The 17,500-nt window shown below is 41.6% G+C and overlaps 1 protein-coding gene across 11 annotated transcripts in view; it reads left to right on the top strand.

Moving 5' to 3' along the window:
* eps15l1a (epidermal growth factor receptor pathway substrate 15-like 1a) overlaps positions 1–17,500 on the top strand; it is a 56,871-nt gene that overhangs the window by 26,889 nt on the left and 12,482 nt on the right. For 9 of the 11 annotated variants that reach the window (XM_077583205.1, XM_077583206.1, XM_077583204.1 and 6 more), the window contains 4 exons: positions 4,681–4,817; positions 12,293–12,353; positions 12,436–12,584; positions 12,661–12,754. In XM_077583205.1, coding sequence (XP_077439331.1) covers positions 4,681–4,817; positions 12,293–12,353; positions 12,436–12,584; positions 12,661–12,754 — 441 coding nt within the window. Of the gene's footprint in view, positions 1–4,680; positions 4,975–12,292; positions 12,354–12,435; positions 12,585–12,660; positions 12,755–17,500 lie in introns of those variants that run through there. The other 2 variants (XR_013296354.1, XM_077583214.1) reach the window with 2 other exon arrangements.

Raw genomic sequence — 17,500 nt, 5'->3', positions numbered from 1 at the left:
AGTCCCATGATAGCAAAAGTACACTCCAAAATGGTCCAAAATGTCTACCGAACACAAACCACGTCCGCACTCAAAGAAAGGGGGTGACGAACTGGGACGCCGTGAGCGTGCGTCAGCTTCTCGTGATTTCTCGTGTCGCGTGATTTGGTTCGTCCGCCGAAAACTAGTTAGTCAGCTGAGACTATATGCTCGCGAATTTAATGTTCGTGAGGCGAAAAGTTCGTAGGCTGAAGCGTTCGTCAGCCGAGGTATCATTGTAATCGGTTTTTGATTGATTTTTAAACAAAAAAATGTTTGGTGTAGGTATTATTGTTGTTCAATTGGGGTTGCCATCCTCACTTCCCACGCTATAATATCTGTGACTTTGAGTGGGTGTGTGGTTTTAAAAGACAGGGCCTGGAAGCAGAGATTATAATGTATTGGCTTCTGGTAGCCGGTACATGAATGCATGATGTGACATGGTAGCCAGAAAAAAAAAATCCAGCAAATGTACAAAAAGGAGCTGATGAGCATTCAGTAGCATTTCATACACATTTGGTCATACCCTGCAGTAGAAGGATGCAGGATGAGCATTAGTGGCTCATTTGCATGAGAAACTAATACTGTAATTCTTCATCATCTGGACAACTTTGCTAATGTGGGTAAAATGTCAAGCATGTGGTGCTGCTTATGGTCCTTGGTCACACACGTGTGAAACCTCAGGCCCACTTCCTCCTCCTCCTCCTCCATCATTTTGGTGTAGTTTCACTTCACTGCGCTCTCGAAGGAGAATTGCGATCAAAACGAGTTCACACAGCAGTGAAGGAAGGTGCTGCCGAAACTGTGACTTGTGCTTTACTTGAACTTGCTCTTGTGTTTTTGCTATCAGTCGCTCACTGTCTTCCTGCTTAGTTCTTTGGCGCAATTTCCGTTGCATAGCATCGACACCATTACTATGTGGTGGTGCTGTATCTATTACTCGTGTGGCCACTAAACCACTGCTGCTCGATGACTTTCACAACATTTTTAACATTTGAGGATATGCTGCTAGATACAACAGAAATCAACAACCATGATGTTTGTGTAGTTAGTATTTTACATCACATCACATCATCACCATTATTGGGTGTTAGCATGTCTCTGTCTCCAATTAAAATAACATGCGTTTTTATAAACAAAGTCTCAAATGAAGCTGACACAAGTTTTTAAGACAACTGTTATATTTTTTAACCATATTTGCAGTCTCCAATAAAGCTAACACACCTTTTTCTTAACATTTTACAGACTATTTTATGATGTCAAAATGCATATTTTCATAAACCGTATAGTCTTGATGAAATAATATACATGTTTTTATAGAAAATTTGATGAAGTTAACATGTATTTTTGTAAGCAAGTCTCCAATGAAGAATCATACAGACTTTAAAGGCATCAAGTTAACATAACTGTTGTTATAAACATTGTTGAATTCTCAAATAAAGCTAACAGGATTGACAATTTTGTGAAGATAACATACAGGTTTTTATCAACCCTGAAGTCTCCAATGAAGTTAACTATGCCTGTGTCCAAATTTACAAGGCTGGGTCCTCCGAAGGCCGAATTCGTCGGCTGTGTGACGTCACTTCCCGGCGAGACTCGACAGCACGCACGGACTTACATATGAATGGATTGTCAATACTGCTTGTCGGTAGCGCATTAACTGATAATCCATTCATGTGTAAATCAGGCTTAAGTCTGTGCGTGCTGTCAAATCGCACCAGGAGTGATGTCATGCAGCCGACAAATTCGGCCTTCGGAGGACCCAGCCATGTGAATTTGGACACAGGCATTCATATTTCTACAGGCATTAAAGCTAGCACAGCTTTTAAACTTATTTGCTCTAAAATACGTTCTATTTTAAATATTACTATGCTCTTAAAGATCTATTTATAAAAAAAAAATGTTTTTTTTATGCTAGAGCATACAGAAGGCTTTGATGCAGCCTCTGAACTGAAGAGAATGGTTGAAGCAATAGTAGTTATTACAAAAATGGTCAGCAGGTGGGGGCAGAGTATAAGAGATCAACCAGGGCCATGTTGCAAAAAAGCTCTTTCCCCTTCTGGATATTCACAGATTTGTGAATAATGATGAAACTTTATTAGCTTTATTCTAATGCTAATTGCTGCAAAACAGAAACGGATAGAAATATACTTTTTTCCTGATGAAAGAAAAGACTCAAATCTTTCTTTTGGTATGTTCCATGTTTGTTTAGCAATAGAACACAAAATTCTGTGGGCCTTGCAAAATCAGACAAAATCCAGTAAAACGGCCTAGAAAGAAGGGGGTTGCCTTCAGTGGAAATGGCTCAAAGTGAATGAACTAAAGACAATTTCATAAAGGGATACTTGGTTGGTTCAGTTTGTTTTGTTTTGTTTATTTAGCATAATTTAAAAACAGTGCAAGGAGGAGGGAATGAAGCCGAAATGGCTTGAACAATATCCCACTCCACACTCAAAAGCTCATATCAAATTAAAATATTTCTACATGGACAATAAAATCTATGAAGACAGGAGAGCAAAATGAATTGAATTGAGTAGAGAAAGAAAAGGAATATAAGTACAAATAGTAAAAGCAGATTTGAGATTTCTTTGTAAATGGAAAAAGAGGGAAATGTAAAATAATAAATGAACACTCGCTTCAACGACTTTTTAAAAACATTGTAAGAGGATAGGATATATTCCTCAAAACGTTTCCAAGTCATTCCAAAATTTAGGACCTCTATACTTGACTCATTGAGTCATTTTCAACAGTAAGAAGATAATATTTTAACTATAATTAATGTGATAACTTCATAATTTTTACAAACAATTAATACATTTAAAAACTAACTTTGGCAGTTGCTGTTGACTGAAGATGACATCACTTGTGCTGAGGAAACAGGTAACCAATCATGGCTCAATTTGCTGACCAAACCCAGAAAACAGGTGAGCTGTGATTGGTTGTTAGCTATTTCCTCAGCACAGGTGATGTCATCTCAAGTCGACAGCAAGTGGGAAAAAAAGAAGATAACTTCATTATTTTTCATGTTCAATTAATACCTTTAAAGGCATCAAAGGTATTATTTGTGCATACAAAATAATGAAGTTCAAATAATACCTTTAAAGGTATAAAGGGTATTATTTGTACATAAAAAATAATGAAGTTATCAAATTAATTCTGGACAAAATATTAACTTTTTACTGCTGAAAATGACTAAATGAGTCACGTCTCCCTATAAAGTTAATGTTTTTGTTTGTTTGTTTGTAACATTAGAGAAGCTAATGACGTTCGCATGGATGACTTTAGATTGTGTCCTCCATAATTATTGGCACCCCGGTTTAGATGTGTTCAAAGCCTTCAAATGAATTCAGTTTTTACAGCAGAAGCATACTCTCAATACTGAAAGTCATCCCCAGACCTCAACCCCTTTGAAAACTTGTGGAGCGAGCTGAAGAGGAAAGTGTAGAGGAGAGGATCCAGGTCGCTGGATCATTTAGAGACTTGTGTTCTCCAATCTTGTGAAACATTATAGGAGAAGATAAGGTGTTGTTTTGTTCTATGCGCCCTCACTAGTGTAAACATGGAATTCTGATTAGTATTGTGATTGTGGAATATGAATTAAGTAGCAAAATCCACCCGTTTGTATCCACCTCAGGGGGCGTCCATTTTGGCACATGATGTCAACCTAAAATGACATCACAGTGCCTAAAGGGTCAGGTGGTCGTTAGGCCTATTTTAGGGAGACTATAGAAATTCTGTGTGTAACTGATGCCAATGGTTTTGAAGTTATATACCATGAGTTTACCGGCCTGGCCCACTTGGTAATATATTTTCCTCCATGTGGCCCCTGAGCTAATGAGTTTGACACCGTACTGAGTCACCACCAGAGTGGTGGACTGATTTGCCACCCTTAAAAACAGACAACATTCTTTGCTACTTCCACACACCAGGTAGCTGGTAACTGCAGTTGATAATTTGATTTTGCTTACACTATTAACTCATCAAAGGGAAACTTTTCTCTTTTGGTAATTGAAAATGATGGGCTTGACTTACTTTGTCACAACACGGGGACATTTGTTCGCATACAGTTTTGCATGCACTGTGACAACTTTTTGTGTGGTTAATGCTGTACACATACTTCCTGTGTTTGTGTAATGTATTGAAAACTACTACTACTACTACTGAAATAACACTACAAATCTAATGCTGACTTTAAATTTTTACACAATATTATCAGTCTTTGTTAGCTGCTTGTGAAACTTTGTGCCTGCGCGCTGCACTTGCTCACATCAGTGCATCCCCAGTGGGATTTTTTTCGTAGTAAATAAATGGACTTGAATTAAAGTATCATGGATTTTTCTCTTTAAGTCCTATATTATTTAGAAAAAAATGAATTTCTTAGAAGCTAAATAACACATCTTTATCAAGGGTACTAATAATTATGAAGGGCAGTGTAATTTAGACAATTTTATGAAGTTTTATGAACAGATTTTTATGAAAGCTATGGAAGTCTGCAATAAAGTTAACATTTGCATTTTCAAAGTACTGTAATATTAAAGACAATTTAATGTTGCTAACATTTTTACAAACCTTCTCATAAAGGGGCAACTTTGCCAAGCACTCGTTTCCCAATCATGTGCCCCCCCCCCAAAAAAAGTCTTGTGGCATTATTTGACATTGCAGATCCATTTGGTGGCGACCCATTCAAAGAGACGGACTCATTCAAGGCTTCATCTGAAGATTTCTTCAAGAAGACTGCAAAGCTGGACCCCTTCGCTACGGCGGACCCCTTCAGCAAGAGCGCCACGTTACCCTCCAAGGTGACACATTTAGTCACAGTTTCATCAGTTCGATTTTCATCACATTAATGGTTTGATAGGTTAAAGGGATGATTTAATAACTTGTTTACAAACGTAGTTGTGTGTCTTGTCTATGTCCACACATGAAGTGTCAAATTAAACAACCAGATAAAGCTTTTGCATTCGAAGTTTTTCTGAGGTGTGAGCGAAACATTATGAATTTCGCCAACTGTATCGTAACAATTGCAAAACTTAACTCAACTTGATTTATTTAAAGAGCACTTTTAAACAACCAGCGCTTTAACATTACTCAAAAGAACCATCCCCACACCGAGTTTTTCCACCCATGACTTGGCAGCTACTCTGAGTGAAGATCCGAGCACTGTAAAGTCATAATCTTGCTCTGCAAGACAAATTCTCACGGTATTTGCGTGTTCACAAACGCCGGAGAATACTTGTACCGAGCCCGTTAATTTTCACAGTCGGATCGGTGAAAATCAATCACAGAACGACATTGTGTTTGGATATGCAGCTGTGATGAAACCAGGAAGCGCCGATGCCGGGGAAAACAAACAAACAAACCTAACATGCACTAATGGACGCTGCAATATATTCTGTTCTTCCTTGTTGAATGATGAACAGCGAGAGGTGCTTCGTGCATTTTTAGCTGGTAAAGATGTTCATGCTTTTTTTCTCCCCCATTCCGTGACACCGAAGACAACATTTTCATCCATGGCCATGATTGGTCAAAAGTTACAAACGTGCACAAGATGCCGCATCGTTGAATCAGCTCAAAGTATTGTACAGAATGCCCCACCTTTCCCGAGCAAATCATCATGGAGCAGTCCCAGATTGATATTGAAGAGAACTCCCTTGAGTGAATCACAATATCAATCTTGCCAGATTGTTATTGTGATGTGTGCACCTCGTGTAGCGGCAAACAAAATTTGCCCGACACAAATCAGTATTCAGGAGAGCAGACCTATAGAATCACTCCGGAACATTTGTATTATGTTATGCTTGCTTTCTTTCATGTACCTTCCAGCTCTTGCGCGTTCATTCCATCTCCTTACAACTTGGGACCCAGAACATTTTAATAAATGCCACCATGACTGAAGAAGCACACCTGATCCATGCAGTCGCCGTGAGGCTAGCGACGTTCTCCACACAGCAGACACGTTCCTGGTTCTGCCGCACCGAAATACTGTTTTGCATGTGCAAAGTAACCGACAAACGGATGAAGGCGGATTACATGCTGGAATCCATTCCTGAGGCAGTCTTCCCTCTGGTTTTGGCATGGCCCGATGACCAGCCTGACAAGATCAAATATGATAATTTGAAGGCATGCCTCCTGGGAGAGTTCACGCTTAAGACAAGCACTCTAGCCCACCACGCAGGGAACAAAATGCAAGCATTCACTACCGGCTACCAACAAATAGATGCAAGTTGACTTAATGTTCGAGATGACCAAACTTGTCAAGTGGGCCAACAACCTGATCAATGCCGCAAGCGCCTCACAAAAATTCACCCTGGTCTTCGCTGTTGTTTAACAACCTTCCTCAGACATCTCCGCCATCCGATGTGGATCGCCGCAAAATAAACTGGCCCGCGGACAGCTGCTGCCGTCTGGTAATTGTTTCTACAACGTGAAATACAACGCCTCCGCTCGCAACTAATCATCCTGCTGCAGGTGTTCAAAAACCTGGTAGACTGGTCATCGACGGGCCAGCCGATGGCCGGCAACACAACTATACATTTGACTGCTATTCCAACGCATGGCGGGTTGTTCTACCATTCTGACACCCTGTCTCAACGCAAATTTCTGGTTGACACGAGTGCGACCTGGTCGATTTACCCCTCAGGACCAGATGAAAAACCCCAGCCCAATACTAACGACTCCAACCATGTAAAACTCATCGTCGCCAACGGGACCAACATCACCACGTACGGTTCATGCACAATTCCAATCATTGCTGACAAACAGACGTTGCTCCTAGGAGCAGACTTCCTCACCCACCGCAGTCTACTGGTTGATGTCGCCAATCACTGACTACTCAACATCGACACCTTCACTTCAGAGCTCTGGATTGCTCCCAGACAAATGATGGGCATCAGGCTTCACCATACGACCGCCTACAGCCTTGCCGCGAATGGCATGGCCAAAATGATCTCATTGTACACTGAAGGCCGCCCTGATGACTCACTGCACCGGATCTGACTGGAAGGCCCAACTACCATGGTTCCTCCTCGGCATGCGGACATCTCTGAAAGAAGGGCTCAACATTTCACTTGCTGTGATGGTTTTTGGTGAGACCGTCGCCGTTCCAGGAGAGTTCTTCCCTACCTGCCCTGAGCGCCCCCGCTAAACAGCCTCGCCGACCTCTGACGTATCGTCGGGAAGGACCGCCCTGTGGTCTAGACGCACAGCAACAACCATTCTGCACGGGTACCCAAGACACTGTGAACATGTACACATGTTTTTGTAAGGATCGACCCCCAGAGATCGCCGCTCACAAGACCGTACCAAGGCCCTTACATTGTTGCGAGCCGAGAAAGCATATTGCATCAACATGAATATGACTTGACTTGAACCGCTGGAGCGACTGGGTATCCAGCGACCGCTTGAAACCCGCCTACATAGAGGACGATTGACCAGTTCCACCTACCACGACTCGCGTTGGACGGGGCCCCATCCGTCCCCCCGATCGTCTGACCAAACTGCCATAGACACTGTCGGCCAAAGACTCTCTAACAAGGGAGTACTTGTAGTGGCAAACAAAACCTTCCCGACATAAATCAGCAAACATGAGAGCCGACCAATAGAATCACTCCGGATCATCTTATGTTTGTTTTCTCTTTCATGTCTACTTTATTTTTTATGTCTGCTTTCGGTATCGGTTTTGGTGCCTCATTTTAAGGTATCGTACTCGTGGCGGTGGCCAATACCAGTATCGGCCGCCCTCCTGTGGCCGTTTTACGATCAAGAATTAGACTTGAGAAATTATAGGAATAGAAATCTGCCCTTAATTTCATGCAATTTTAAGAAAAAAATAATACATTGAGATAATAGGTCTTCCTTTAAAATCCTGTCATTTTTTGGTAGGGAATTTTATTTACTAATGGCCAGTGTTGGGAACTAATTACTTTAAAAAAGTAGTTATTACTATTGTATTATTACATTAGTTGCTTAAAAAAGTAACTGTTAGTAATTGAATGACTTCATAATAAAAGTAACTCGTTACCAGGCAAAGTAACTATTTTCACTACTTTAAAAATTATTAATAATTTAATATTAATTTTAAAAAGTTTTATCTCTCTATCTTTACAAAATTAATTTTTTATTTTTTTATATTATTATTATTAGGGATGCACCGAAATGGGCTTTGGGTGACGCAAGCAAAACAAAAAAAAACGCTGCAAGCAAGTGTCTGTTTGAATTAAACACCAGGCACGGGAGTGAGTGTTCGCCTTGCTGCTCCCTGGCGTTTGTGAGTAACGGCAGTTTCATTATGCACGCCGAAGAAGGAGAGGGTCGCTTGGTAAACTATGTCAAAAAAAAAAAAAGAGCGGTGCAGAGTCCTACCGCACTACAGGTGAGACTCTCCTGCAGCGCCTTCCTTTTTTTCTTTGGTAAGAGCCCCTCGAGCGCGTCCACTTTTTCACTTGCATTCTGGTGGCCGGGCTAAATACTTTAGCTAATGTTAGCACTATTGCTATCAATAGTTTTAAACAAGTAAACACTTCACTATCTCTGTGTGACTACAGATCTGTACAGGACCTCGTTTGTGACTTTGCAGTCCGTTCCCAAAGCTGATTGGCTGGTGCGAAGAAATGTATTTATTTTTAAACAGTTAATATGCTAATTTTAAGTGCGCCACACTGTGTCGCGCTCCAAATAGACTACAAATGCATCATTCGCACCACACTGCACGCATCCGTGCCCACCGGTGCGAACAACTGTACATTGACTATAAAGTGCAATTGCACCGCCAGAAAATGCTCAGTTGCTCACCCCACGTGTTTAAAATACCATTCGCCAACATGTCTCTGTTGTGGACGCATTTCAATTTATATTGTGCTTTGTTAAAATACCCGTGCTAAATAGGCCTAAATATTTTATAACAATATTATAATTTTAATTAATTATAATAAATGCAACGATAAAAAAAAAAAAAGCATAATTCTTTTTCGCTGTTTCGGTTTTCGGCCAAGCATTTCTTATTATTGGTTTTCAGTTTCGGCCCAAAAGTTTTTATATTAAAGTAATGTTACTGGATTACTTTTGGATTAGTCCAATATTGAGTATGCTCATAAAGACAAAATAAAAATAGATATCACCACAATATATATTCTTTACAATGTGCCCCTGCTATTTGCGGGTGATAGGGACCCGAGCAGCCTACAAATAGTAAAAATCCTTGTGTAATTAAAAAGCATGCAGGCTATTGATTGATTGATTGATTGATAGATAGATAGATCCAATGAAGATGATGATGCGTGACATCAACTGCAAAGTGAACTTTTATCCCAGTCACAAGTTTAGCCGTGTATATGTTGTGCATGATGTTTAAACAGTGAATTGGTGGGAGGAAGATTTGTTTGGAAGGTGTACAGTAACTCACATTATGGTTGTAGGCTAGCGGGCTAGCTAGCAAGAAGCTACAGCGCATAGCATGCCGCTGGACTCTTAGCTCTAACTTTCGCTTAGAGTAAGTTTCAGTGAATACCGGTCGCTATTTCCTCCTCCCGTCCGTGAGCTTTTTCAAACTGCCCACGTTTGGAGGACACGAATAGTCAGTTTGTTCGTTCCCACCTCCCCAACATGTAGCAACGGTACCACTCTTGCAGGCGTGCACATGCTCTCTCGCTCTGTCCTCTCTCTCTCGCACTCTCTCTCTCGCACTCTCTCTCTCATCGTAGAAATTGTAATCCCTCGAAGTAATCTTCTACATTTTTAATATATGTACCTGTAATCTGATAACATGTTTTTTCCTGTAACTGTAATGGAATACAGTTTAAAAAAAAATTGGAACCTGATTACGTAACGGCGGTACATGTATTCCGTTACTCCCCAAGCCTGCCTATACCACTGTTTTAATGCAGTATCGCGGCCTCTGCCGATACCAGTATCGGTATCGGAACAACACTATTTATAATTCTACACATTTGAGGACATGTTGATTGATTAACGTCAGAAAACTGTCCAACTCAAGGCTTGCATCATTCACATACTGTTATATAACTGTGCATGATTTGCTGAGACTGGATATTTCTTTCAACAATTTTCACGTGTTTAGTGTCATATAAAGACTATATGCACTGGACGACAGTAGTCAGACATGCCGTAAACCGCTGCTACTGGGTTACTATTGTAACTCCCGCATGCATGCTTCAGTGCCGTTATTGACGTTACCGCTCGTGCTGTATTGTATTGTTTCTCATCGACAATTAAAATGTTTCCTGTTAACTACAAACACTTGTGCGAACATTGGATCACTTTACATTTAGCACTCGGGAAATAAGAGAAATACAATTGTTGGCGCTATTAATTACACTAGGTGAGCCCGTCACACCGTGACACGCTTTCCCGCGGCACCTTCTAAATAAGGGGGGTTGTTCTTAGTCCTGTTACTACGTCTCTTCCAGCCTCAAGATCCACAAAGTGATGGCGACCTAACGTTACATGCGGTATATACGGTCGTGACTTCTTTTTTAAAAATATATTTTTAATACATTTTCTTGAAAACTTCTTGGGTGGTGGCCAGTTTACTTTGGTGACCAAAGTGTCAACATGGTGTGCAAAACACTGAGTGGTATGGGTATTTGGTATCAGTATCGGTGACTACTCAAATGCTGAGTATTGTATCGGTCGTTAAAAAAAAAAGAAGTGGTATCGAACATCCCTAATCCATGCGCCATGACATGCATGTATTCTGTAAATTCCACGGACTCACTTTCTTTTACAGGCAACATACTTTAAGTTTAGAGTTTTAATAAGAATATGACTATTATCATGTTAAAGCGTTCATTCATGAAAATAACCCCTTAACATTCCGAGTGCCCACTGGAAGCCCAGCGGCCATCTTGGGAAAAAAAACACACACAAAAACAAAGCCGGCCGATGCATGTCACCAGCAGGGTATTTGCCCGAAAATGTTATACATCATTTGAAAGCTGAGCTTCTGGAGATTTAAACATTTTAAGATACAAACATATCTGCAGGCTGAGTGAGCATTTAAGTCAGACAATAGTAGATGCAAAAAAAAAAAGGTGCAACTCACCATTTCTGGTCTCCTACATTTCTGAGATGGCCAACTGGTCCTTAAACATCGAACTGGGTCCAGTCAAAGTATTCCGGTAAAATTTTTCTTTCACACTGACACTTTAATCCATAAAGCATTGTGATTGGCTGCTGCAAGGTTGCCCCTTGCTTGGTCCAATAGAAAGATGTTTTATCGGTCAGAAGATCCACGCAACCCAATGGCCGACTTTTGACTATGTCAAAAGGTCCTCCTTCCAAACCTCATCGTCGCTTGAGCCAGTCATAGCGAAGCTTCTTGGTGATGGACGTATTGAAAAGCCAATGAGATCCTCAAAACATCGATGCTGGTTGCCTTTTTGAACACAAACACCCTACGTGTAAACCCTCCGATGTCATAAAGCCACACTATTTTGCATTTTACAACAACATTGAACCATATTTACAATTCCATATGGACCACCAAGGATGAAATATTGTGATCATGATTTTGCTACCTGTACGCCAAGCTCACCGCTAGTGCTCATTCATTCTGAATGGAGAGCTCAAATGGAACACACCATCAGTCTCATTCATTTGGCCACGTCTCCGTTGTATACTTCTCACCTTGTTCATCCATTTTCATTTGACTTTTATTTTTTTCAAATGGCACGGCATCCCCCCTTTCTTATTGACACTCACTGTTTACTTTAATTATAAATCAGTAAACGCCCCACTGCACTGCAAAATTTTGGTTTAGTGACCGCAGTCATTTTAAGGATAAAGAGTTTTCAGTCAAATTAAAATAATTTTTTGCTTTAATCCATGCAGTCATTGGTTCCACACTCATAGCAAACTTGCAAAAAATCAAAAGTAGTGTTAAAGTAAAACTTTGCGCTTTCTAGATGGACCTAAAATGTACGATAAGCGTTCCAGGTGAAGTGAATTTGACCTTCTATAAACTTTTGAATGTGCTTCCACCTGTCCAACAATGAACTGAACGGCAATATTCGCAACAGCTGTTTGATGCTTACAATTTATTTTCTATTTCTATACCTTTGTGTGACTTTTCCACTCTCTCCATCTCTGTTGCAACCCACTAATAACTCTGGGAAACTTAAATCATTTTAGGTCAAACCTGAAATTTCACCTGAAAGCCCAATATCATGATTTTTTTGGTACTAGTTGGGTGTCTCACACTGTGAAATTTAGACATTTTTCAAATAAAAGCCTATTAAACAAAAGTGTTCTTCTGCAGCAAGTGAGTCATTTCACGAGTGGTGACCCGTTCTCTGGCAACCTCAAATCCAAAGGAGTAGGTAGGAAGTCTTCCATCCAAGATTAAGCATTCTAGAGAGATTATGGCTGTTGTCGTGACTGACGTCCGTCCATCTCTTTCAGATTTGTTTGGCGCTTTGGATCCGTTTGGCAGCAGTTCGTTCAGCAGCAACAGTAACAGCAGCTCCGCGGGTTTTGCCGATTTCAGCCACATGGCCAAGCCCAGAGACCCCTTTGAAGGCCGTGCCAGCTGGCTGCCGGACTATCAGAAGGTAGTGAACGTCAACACTTTCCCAAGGTGCTTACGATAGCATGGCTACAACTAATGAAACACTTCCTTTTGGCCAGGCGGCATTTGTGGATGATCCGTTCAGCAGGAAGAGTGACACTCCCGCCCTGCCCCCAAAAAAGGGAGTTCCACCCAGGCCCAAACCCCCCAGTGGTGAGTGTAAATTTAAAGACGCTACATTCAAAATTTCATACAATCCAACCCTGTTTATCGCGAGGGATATGTTTCAAACACATTCAAACGTATTTAAAAAAAACACTCTAAAATATGCCTTGTGCCTTTCTCACTCTCATGCTTTCATGAAACGCGAGACTATATATTAGTGTTGGTCATAGATTAAGTTTTTTTATTAATCTAGATTAATCTCACTTCTCTTCTGGAGTTAATCTAGATGATTCTAGATTAAAATGATTGGTTTTAATTTTGACATACAGCATGTGTTACCAAAATAATGAAACTTGCTGATGAAAAATTAATTTTTTACTTAGTTGTAGACCGATAAAAATTAGGCAAGTATGTACATAAATAACAATATAAATCAAATTTGTCTGACATGGTGTGAGTCAGTGAGACCAATCCAGGGCTGGACTGACACAAAAATTAAGCCCTGGCATTTTTGACGTAGGCCTGCCTGACGGTCAACGGAATTGACCTGGATGTCATTATTTTACACACAACCTAAAGTTGCGGTTTGTTGAAAAAAAAAATAGACCAACATAAATCAAACAAACATGCGGCACACATTCAACTACTGGCAACACAAACACATATGGCATGGAATAACGTTGTATAACTTCATCAACTGCACCACACAATGCATTCTGGGAACAGTATGCAAAACACGCCTTAAACTCATACGTGAAAAGTGTTGCCGCGTTCCATTTGCATTTGTGTTATTTTTTGGAGCAATATATTTTCAGTTGAGTCCCGCTATTTAGGGCTGGCCTGCAAATAGCGAAAATCTGTGTAACTGACGCCAATTGTTTTGAAGTTATATGCCATGAGTTTACCGGTCCGGCCCACTTGGTAATGTATTTTCCTCAATGTAGCCCCAGCTAATATGAGGTTGACACCCATGCTGTAGCGCCATTGCAAACGAGAGGGTATCAAATTATTTATAAAATTTCGACGAAAATAAGCATTAATATTCACACTTATATGCAGAAAGTATAAGAAAAGAAAACCTAATACAGCATTCCTGCTTAAAAAATCAACGTGAATAGCAGTGGATTGTGTTTCCATACTGCTCCGTGAAGGCAGACATGTTGTTTCACTCACAAACAAGAAGTACGTCTGTAGAAACCGGAAGTACGTTTAGCAGTAATACTTTTCCTTTATCAATACAATTAATTATCGATCCAAACAATTAGTAAACCTTTTTTATAATATATTTATTAAAAATTTTAAATTGCAAAAATTAAAAAAAAATCAACAAAAAAAAAAAATAACATCATCTGTGTACAAAGCTATTCTGTGTTTATTATTACCCACCTTAATACCCCAAATCGATCCATGTCCCCCAATTGCAATGGATAAGAGTTCTATTGCTATTAAAAATAAAAGTAGTGATAAAGGGCACCCCTGTCTACAACACCTCTTGATCTCAATTGGCCTTGAAATAATATTATTAGTTATTACTTCGACACTCGGATCGTTATACAATAATTTCACCCATTTACAGAATCTTTTTTCGAAGCCAAAACGACCCAACACACCAAACAAATAGGACCACTCCACCCTGTCAAAAGCCTTTTCGGCATCCAAGGTTAACAGAGCTGTATCTGGCACCCCCTTCTGGTCATATAAAACATTCATGACATTCAAACATTATGAAAACCCTGATGTCCGGTCATAAATTCACTCTGATCTTCCATAACTCGGCCTGCCAGTATTTTAGACAATATCTTCAAGTCCAAATTCAAGAGGCTGATTGGACGCATATTTTCACACTTATCATTTGCTTTTCCTACTTTTGGAAGAAGTGTAATCAGAGCTCCTTTCATGGTATAGGGAAGAATTCAGTTTTTAAAAGATTCAATAAACATCTCCAAAAAAGTGAGGGAACACTGTATACATATATCATCCATCCATTTTCTGCCGCTTATCCGGAGTTGTGTCGCGGGGACAGCAGCTTTAGCAGGGAAGCCCAGACTTCCGTCTCCCCAGCCACTTCGTCCAGCTCCTCCGGCAGGATCCCATGGCTTTCCCGGGCCAGCTGAGAGACATAGTATCTCCAGCGTGTTCTGGGTTGTTCCTGTGGCCTCCTAGTGGTGGGACATGCCCAGAACAGCTCTCCAGGGAGGTGTCCAGGTGGGATCCGAACCAGATGCCCAAGTCACCTCAACTGGTTACTCTCAACACAGAGGAGCAGCGGCTCGACTCTGAGTCCCTCCCGGATGAATCGAACTTCTCACACTATCTCTAAGGGAGAGCCCGGACAACCCAGAGGAAACTCATTTCGGCCGCTTGTATCCGGAATCTTGTTCTTGCAATAAGGACACACAGCTGGTGACTATAGGTGAGGGTAGGATCTTAGATCAGCCGTTAAATCGAGAGCTTCAGCTTTCGGCTTGGCTTGTTCTTCACCCCAACAGACCGACAGAGTCCGCATCACAGCAGACGCTGCTGATTTTCATCCCAACTGCTTCACACACGGCTGCAAACCACTCCAGTGGGAGTTAAAGATTACGGCTTGAAGAAGCCAACATCACCACATCATCTGCTAAAAGCAGAGATGCAATATAGATTCCGCACTCTCTGACAATGAGAGCACCACTGCCGCCTACTGTAGTGGATGTGAAATTACCCTTTATTCTAGTACGGCAAGAAAAGAAAATGTTACCTTGGGTCACACACGCCCCCTATTTGAGAAGCATTGTACTACACTGAAGGTGCTGCAACTTCAAATTGGGACTTGCTTGTATGCACTTCAAAAAACAAAAAAAAGATGATGAAAAAAATGTATCCAGCCTTCATCCTTTATCTGAACCGCTTTTTCTCATAAGGGTTGGGGGAGTGCTTGGGCCTATCTCAGCTCATAGAAAAAGAACAGGCTTGGGGAATCCATGTCCAGAAAGTAAAAACCCTGCCACAGATTGGCTTTAGCCACAGGTGCTTCTACTTAACTGGCAGGTAAACGAGTTCACAGAAGCACCTGTTGAGTAGAAACACCTGTGGCTAAAGTCAAACAGTTTCAGGGTTTGTTCTCTCTTTTTGTTTGTTCTCGGGATTCCCCAACCCTGAAAAATAATGACGATAAAAGTTGTACGGTGGTCATCCTAAGATTAAAATTAAAATGTCACAGTAACTGTCATTGCACTTCATCTCACCTGTGAACATGTGTTAATAGTTCAAAAGCACAAACATTGTTTTCTGTTACTGCGTGTTTGTAACATACATGCACACTCACTCACAGGAGCATCAGGTGTATGAGGTTGATGTTTTGGGTCGCCTAACCTTTCATGTGGGCCAGTTGATTCAGTTGCTTCAATTTGTGTTAAAAAACTAAACCAAAAACAAAAATACATGCAAATGAATTGCTGCTGGTATAGCAGCTCATTTGCAAAACAGGGTGGAGTGCATGACTGTGGTTTCTTGTATGTGTATGTGTGGTTGGTTTCTTTAAGAGGAATAAACTGATTGCCAGTTTTGCTTGTGTGTGTGTGTGTGCGTGCGTGCGTGTATGTGTGCGTGTTTGTGAACCAATGGCCCGACTGGAACCTCACATGCAGTGTGACCGGTTGTGTGGTTTTTAACACTTTGAAGAGCCGAGTGGCGCTCACATTTCCCACGATGTGACTCCGGTAGTAGTTTCATGTTGCACATCATTCAGGAGCTGTAACCGTGATGGCCTGATTATGCCATATTTGCATTTACTTCATGTTTTTTTGTCAAAATCTAGTAAAATTGCATACGTTATTTTTTTTCCAAATGCTTTTTAACTGAATAGTTGTAACAAGCTTTTTACATTAGCTCGTGAGTTCAAAATGACTTGTTTTCTATGAAATAAAATAGATGAGGCCATTTGACAGCTATATGGTTTGAGGAAAATCATAACTGCAATTGAATGTGGCCTGTGTCAAAAATTTGTTTGACACCCGGCGACCACGCAACAGTCTGGTGATGGTAGTCTTCAAAGCATTTCTTTATATTTCCCATCAGCTGTTTTACAGCACCCCTCCGTGAGTCATCACCTTATCATGGTCGAGGGGTTTGCGTGTCCCAATGAGCCTAGGAGCTATGTTGTATGTATGTCTGGGGCTTCATGCCCCTGGTAGGGTCACCCATGGCAAACAGGTCCTAGGTGAGGGACCAGACAAAGCATGGCTCAAAAGACCCCAATGATAAACACAAACTTTGGATCTTTGTTTCCCTTGCCCGGACGCGGGTCACCGGGGCCCCCCTCTGGAGCCAGGCCTGGAGGTGGGGCTCAAAGGCAAGCGTCTGGTGGCCAGGCCTATACCCATGGGGCCCGACCGGGCACAGCCCGAAAAGGCAACGTGGGTCCCCCTTCCCATGGGCTCACCACCGGTGGGAGGGGCCAAAGGGATCGGGTGCGCAGTGAGTTGGGTGGCCTTGGCGGTCTGACCCCCGGCGACTGAAGCTAGTTTGGGGACACGGAATGTCACCTCTCTGGCAGGGAAGGAGCCCGAGCTGGTGTGTGAGGCTGAGAAGTTCCGACTAGATATAGTCAGACTCCCCTCCACACACGGCTTGGATTCTGGTACCAATCCTCTCGAGAGGGGTTGGACTCTCTTCCACTCTGGAGTTGCCCACGGTGAGAGGCGCAGAGCAGGTGTGGGCATACTTGCTCCCCGGCTTGGCGCCTGTACGTTGGGGTTCACCCCGGTGAATGAGAGGGTAGCCTGCCTCCGCCTTCGGGTGGGGGGACGGGTCCTG

The sequence above is a fragment of the Vanacampus margaritifer genome, chromosome 13 (assembly GCF_051991255.1).
Source record: "Vanacampus margaritifer isolate UIUO_Vmar chromosome 13, RoL_Vmar_1.0, whole genome shotgun sequence".
NCBI classification, from domain to species: domain Eukaryota; kingdom Metazoa; phylum Chordata; class Actinopteri; order Syngnathiformes; family Syngnathidae; genus Vanacampus; species Vanacampus margaritifer.
This window is presented reverse-complemented; position numbering and strand designations above follow the sequence as displayed.